General features: G+C 39.5%; 1 protein-coding gene across 2 annotated transcripts in view; it reads left to right on the forward strand.

Annotated features, from left to right (window-relative positions):
- The window catches only part of PSMA8 (proteasome (prosome, macropain) subunit, alpha type, 8), a 71,032-nt gene that overhangs the window by 51,423 nt on the left and 12,837 nt on the right, over positions 1-6,772 (forward strand). For both annotated transcript variants that reach the window (XM_006835032.1, XM_006835033.1), the window contains 2 exons: positions 3,295-3,414; positions 3,532-3,594. In XM_006835032.1, coding sequence (XP_006835095.1) covers positions 3,295-3,414; positions 3,532-3,594 — 183 coding nt within the window. The remainder of the gene's footprint in view (positions 1-3,294; positions 3,415-3,531; positions 3,595-6,772) is intronic.

Genomic DNA, 6,772 nt, shown 5'->3' on the forward strand with positions numbered 1-6,772 from the left:
TTTTTTTTTCTTCTTCTTCTTCTTCTTTCTTTCCCCTTTTAGTGTGGGTTCTTTTTCTTACTCTTTTATAATAATGGTCCTATGCAGTATTTCTCCTTTTGTGACTAACTAATTTCACTCAGCATAATGTCCTCAAGGTTTATCCATGTTATGCAGTGGCTTGCAGCTTCCTTGTTGTTCTTCAGGGTGGCATAGTTTTCCATCATGTGTATGTACCACAGTTTGTTTATCCATTCTTCAATTGATGGGCACTTAGGCTGTCTCCATTTTTTTGCTATTGTAAATAGTGCTGCTATGAACATTGGTGTACATATATTTACTTGTGGTATGGCTCATTTTTCTTGTGGGAAAATAACCAAGTAGAGAAATTGCTGGATCATAAGGTATTTCTGTTCCCAACCTTCTGAGGACGTGCCATATTGCTTTCCAGAGAGGCTGGACCATTTTGCAATCCCACCAGCAATGCAGGAGTGTCCCAATCTGTCCACATCGTCACCAGCGCTTACTGTCCTCTACTTTTTTGATCTTTTGCTGTTATTGCTGGTGTGAGAAGATACTCATTGTTTTGATTTGCATCTCTCTAATGGCTAGTGATCATGAACATTCCTTCATATGTTTGTTGTCTGCCCAGATCTCCTCTTTGGTGAAGTGTCTGTTCAGGTCCTGTGCCCATTTTTTAATTGGGTTATTTGTCTTTTTCTTGTAGAGATGTTGTAGTTTCCTATATATTTTAGAAATCAGTCCCGTGTCTGATGTGTCATTGCAAAAGACTTTTTTCCCATTCTGTGGCTTCCCTTTTTACTCTTCTGGTGAAGTGTTTTGATGCACATAAGTTTTTAATTTTTAGTATGTCCCAATCATCTGTTTTGTCTCTTTTTGTTTGTGTAATATTCAGAATGTTTGGTAGTTTGTGTATTCCCTATATTAAAGCCCCCACGTTTGTCCCTAATTTTTCATTGATGACCTTCATAATTTTGGGATTCACATTTAGGTCTTTAATCCATGCTGAGTTGGTTTTTGTATGGGGCATGAGGTAAAGGTCTTGTTTCAACCTTTTGCATATGGCTTTCCGGTTCTGCCAGCACCATCTGTTAAAGAGACTATCTCCTCCTCCCAATGTAATATCCAAGGCACTCTGTCCAAAATCAGTTGGCTGAATGTGGATGGGTTAATATCTGGATTCTCAGTTTTGTTCCATTGATCCATGTATCTTTCATTGTACCAGTACCAGGCTGTTTTGACCACTGTAGCTGTGTAGTAAATTTTGAAATCGGGGCGTGAGAGGACTCCAACCTTATTCTTCTTTAAGCAGTGCTTTTCTTATCCTGTGTCAGATTAGGTTTTGGTGATGGGAAAGGCAATACCAAATGCTAGTGGAGTCTTAGAACCTAAGACTTACATTATTTAGGTAAATAATGACAGACACTGAAAAGTACACAAGAATAAGGAACAGGTTCTGCATGAGCACAATTAAGTATTTGGGAATTGGGAACCTAATTTACTGTGTAATCTTCCACCAAAAATGCAATCAATTATTTAACATATTTTAAAAGCTTGGGCTATCAATGCAGACAAATTGATTTCAGATCCCAGCTCTTGTATTTCACTAATGGAAGAGCTGGGATTTAAAACCAATTTTCCCTATATGATTTTGAACAGATCCCTTACTTCAGTAGTACTCAAACAGGATTTCCCTCTACTCCTGCCAAGGGGCATTTGGCATTGTCTAGACAGGTTTTTAAGGAGCTCTGGTAGCATAGTGGTTACGAATCGGGCTGCTAACCTCAAGGTCAGCAGTTCAAAACTACCAGCCATTCTGAGGGAGAAAGATGAGGCTTTCTGCTTCCATAAAGATTTACAGCCTCAGAAACCCTGTACGGGGTCACTAAGGGTTAGAACTGACTCCATAGCACATCACCACCAGACTTCTGGTTGTCACAACTGGGGTAAAAGTTTGCTGCTGGCAGCTTAGGGAGTAAAAGGCCAGGAATACTGCTCATCATCCTACAATACACAGAACACCTCATCAACAAAGACATATCCAACCCAAAATGTCAGTACTGCTAACATTGAAAGATCCTTTTTTAACCATTTCATACCCCCATTTTCTTACCCATAAATTGTTAGCATTAGTACCTGTTGAATTGTTTTGTGAGAAATAATCCATACAAAATACTTAGCATAGTACCTGGCTCTGTTAATAACAATTACTAGCATCATTAGCATCACTATCAATATCTCTTGGTTGCGTACTTAGACTTAGATACTATCTGTAGACAATCAGGAAAACTTGTTTGTCTTTATCCTTCATCTAATGAAAATTTCTAGGGAACAAAGAGAAACAGGGAATGGGACAGAAGAGACACTCATAATTACGTAGGTCAAAGAAGGTATCAAATCATTAATTATGTGACCACTATGCCTTTTCCTGGGAATCCTGGTGTAGTGCTGCAGGATAATGAGCTGGACTGCAAGGTCAGTTTGAACCACAAGGTGTTGGCGGTTTACAGTCACCAGCCGCTCTCAGAAACCTTATACAGGGTCTCTCTGAGTTAGAACCGACTCGACAGCAGTTAACAATAACAGTGCTTTATTCTGGACTCCTGGTGTGGTGCAGTAAGTTTAGCACTGGACTGTGAGCCACAGTTTAATGGTTCAAACCCACCAGCTGCTCCTTGGAAACTTTGTACAGGGTTGTTAGTAGTCAGTCACAGCACTTAACAGCAACGGCACACTTTCTTCTGGAATCCTGGTGTGTTGCTGTAAGATAAGCACCGGACTGAATTGCAAGTTCAATGATTCAAATCCTTGGAAGCCCACCCTATACAGACTTGATATGAGTCGGAACTGAGTATACAACACTTGAGAACAGTACTTTCTTCTAAGATTTTAGAAAGTGATGCTCAGTCCTATTCATATTAATAGCTTTCATCTTCATGTTTATGTCTTTTTACTCTTTTCCTTTTGCACTATGCCTTATACCACCCTTTGTTTCCAGATCTTTTGGAGTTCCTGCCTCAGTCTTGGTTATGGTTATGGTTATCTAGGACTTGAGATCAAATTAAGCTAATAGAAAGCATTGTCTAGGACAAAGCGTTGATACATTTGAAGATAAAAGTTACGTACCATTACAGGTTATTCATCGAGTAAACGAATGAGTTTCAAACCTACGACTTTGAATTTGTAATTATACTAAGGAATACTGGAGCAAACTTCAGACTCTTAAACTTCATTTAGTAAATATATTAATTCATTCATACTGCAATTATATTAATAATTATCTTTTACTTTCAGGCAAATGCAATAGGCCGAAGTGCTAAAACTGTTAGAGAATTTCTAGAAAAGAATTACACAGAAGATGCTATGTCAAATGACAATGAAGCTATCAAAATAGCAATAAGAGCTTTGCTAGAAGTAAGTGAGCTAATAGAGGACTATTAGCAAAGAATGTTTTATGTTTTCCATCCAATTTTAAAAATTAAAATCCCAAATTTTCTAAAGTAATATAATATTGCACTTGTTTTATGTTAGGTTGTTCAGTCTGGTGGAAAAAACATTGAACTTGCTGTAATTAGAAGAAATCAACCTTTGAAGGTAGGTTATTAACTGAAGACAATAAAATATCTGTAGTATAAAGAATTTGACAAGAGTAAAATATTGTTAATAAAAAATGAAATGTGGACATCTGTGACTCTTCAAAGCATGAAACATCAGTTAGCATCCACTGACAACATGATTACTTATGTTTTGTTTCTTCAGACTAACATTAACTAATTTGTATATGTTCAATGATTATCCCTTGGTGAAGTCATAGAGGCATTGAGATACAAATCTAGGTCTTACCCTTTCAATTCATGTTTTTCTCGGTAGGAATCCTTACTGAAATATGTAAGAGTCTGCTTCCCTAAAGATTAACAGTCTGGAAACCCTCTGAGTCATGTCTGCTCTGTTCTGTAGGGTTCCTGAGTTGAAATCAACTCTACATCAAGTGGAGTTGTGTTTGTGGTATATCATTCTTTGGGTAGAGCTGTGCAGTGTATTTTTCCAACTAGTTCTCTTTAGCTAAATGTGTATGAAAACACTCAAAACATGGACAAATGTATTAAAAGTATCCTATATATAAAGGGTTGTTTTTCATTTACCTTTTGCTTTAAGGAAAATATTTCAAGGCGCTGTAATGATAAAAATCAGTATCTGGTGCAGTGAGTTTTTTATTTTCTTTTGTTGCTGCTTTCACACTTTTTTACATTTTATTATTAAACAAATGAATGAGGATGGGAGGATAAGATGATAGCAACATTTGAATAAATAAGAGAATGGGGATGAAGCAGTGTTGCATTTGCCCCTGTATGGTTGCACATTAATAATAAGGCTGTTGAGCAGATTGTTGAGATGGGAACTAGGCTGCCAAGGTGCCCATACTGCTAAAGGCCCATAGACAGATGTGCCACCATCACAGGAACACAGATAGCACTGGGACCAGAATCTCCTCTTACACCTTATCAGATACATACGTACATTGCTAGGTAGGTACACATAGACACAATTAAAGATGCATTTTTATTTGTGAGTAGTGGAATAGTATGTGTTCTAGTACTGAAATCTCATGATAGGGTGGGTAGTGAATAGATGAATAGATGTTAAGTTTAAGTACCAGCAGAACCATTTGTTTAACAAACAAATGAGTAGGATACGTCCATCTTTGATAATTCAGTTTATTCATGTGTAGAATGAGGCTAAAAATAACTACCTCAGATTTATTGTCATAAAGGAAATTAAATAGTAGTGTGTTAGCTACTAATTTAATAGTACTAAACCCTATTAAGGATTGCTATGAGTCAGAACAAACTCTACAGCACTTAACAATATTATGCATTCTATCTTTAAACTAAGCCAATATGTACTTCCACCACTTGTCTGTCAGTTGACTGTACTGTGGGGGCTTGTGTGTTACTATGATGCTAGAAGCTATACCACTAGTATATTAAATAACCTGTGGGTTCATGTGCAAGGTCAGTTTGAACCGCAACATCAGTGGTTCAGACTCACTAGCCCCATACAAGGTTGCTGTGAGTCAGAACTGACTCCATGGCACTTAACAACAAATAATAAGGGTCACCTGTGGTGGACAAATTTCAGTGGAGCTTCCAGTCTGTGCCATACTAGGAAGAATGAGAGACAAACTACTTCAAAAGGTTAACCACCAAAAACCACTGATGTAGCAGCAGAATATAAGCACTCAACTTCAAGGTTGATTTGAACTTCAAGGGCTATGTTCATCAGCCACAACTCAGAAACTATATAGGTTGGAACCGACTCAACAGCACTTCACAACAGCAACAGGGCATTAGTGAGCTGAAATGGACCAGTAATGGTTATTTAAAATTGGACAGTCATATGGTTTACTGTCCATGGAATGATACATTGAAGAAGAATGGTGCTGCATTCATCATCAAGTAGAATAAAACAGTGAGACCCCTTAGGGAAACAGACATTATAGGACACAGAATAAATCCAAAATGACAGCAAAAACAGCACACACAAAAACTGCTCTTCACAATTAAGAATAAATAGCCAGGTTGGGACTTCTGGCACTTCCCTGCCCGGGCAGCACAGGTGTGCAGGCTCCGGGAGAGGGTACACAGGGTCGCACAGTGGAGCCCCCACCTGGTAGACACACGGCCCTTGGGCAAACGTAAGACTTTAGTCCCCAACATTGTGGACTTGCTTTTTTAAAGTGTCGAGCTGCTGGGGAGTTGTAGGCATTTTGGACCTTCGCTCAGCTCCCTCTCTGGGAAGGCACCCCACTCACTGCGGAGCTTGGAGCAAAGGGCTTGAGCAGACCGATTCGGAGGGCGGACACGCCCGGAGAGCCGGCGGGGCCACAGGCTGGCACAGTCCTTCATGAGGGGTTGGGGGCCTCATTGCCACAGGAGGCGTTGTCTTCGTGGATGTAGTGCGGGCTGGGTGCCCACGGCGCAGGGAGACAGGCATTTTTTGATGATGTCAGACAAGGACGCCATCTTCCAGCAGCCACTAATCCCACCCTCTACCTAGGCTAGCCCTCTGCCCAACCTCCGAGACTCAGGCCTGCCCATCAAGGCACAAGCGGAGACACTTTGAGGTGGTTTTTACCACCAACAACAAGGCAATCCAGCTGTGGCTCTGTGGGTTAAGGGACCAGACTGCAGAGTGTTTTGAACTGCAAGGTTGGTGGTTCAAGCCCACCAGCTGCTCCTTAGAAACCATATACAGGGTCTTTTCTTTTTTTTCTTTCTTCTTTTTGCTCTGCAGGTTAAGGGACCAGACTGCAGAGCCTTTTGAACTGCAAGGTCGGTGGTTCATGCCCACCAGCTGCTCCTTAGAAACTCTATACAGGTTCTTTTTTCTTTCTTTCTTTCTTTTTGTGTGTGTGACTAGAGATTGCCTTATTTAATCTCATTGATTTTTCTGATGCTGAATTCTTTCTCCTTTTTTTTTTTTTGTCCTTTCTTTTTTGTTATTGTTTTTTGTCTTGCTTTGTTTTTATCTCATTGCTTTTGTTTTTTACTTTGCTTTTGATTTTGTTTTCTACCCGACTGGTGTTGCCTCCCTTCTGCTATCGGAAAACTCCGCTTCTGTTTTTGATTTTGATTTTGTCTTTGTTTTCTACCCGACTGGTGTTGTTTGGCTGTCACATAGAAGAGTGAAAAGGGAAGACCACATCCTGATCACATCTTCCTGGAGGCAATCAGAAAACAAAAAATTACCAAAGTACATACTTAATTAATTA

Source organism: Chrysochloris asiatica, unplaced genomic scaffold (assembly GCF_000296735.1).
Source record: "Chrysochloris asiatica unplaced genomic scaffold, ChrAsi1.0 scaffold00015, whole genome shotgun sequence".
Taxonomy (NCBI): Eukaryota; Metazoa; Chordata; class Mammalia; order Afrosoricida; family Chrysochloridae; genus Chrysochloris; species Chrysochloris asiatica.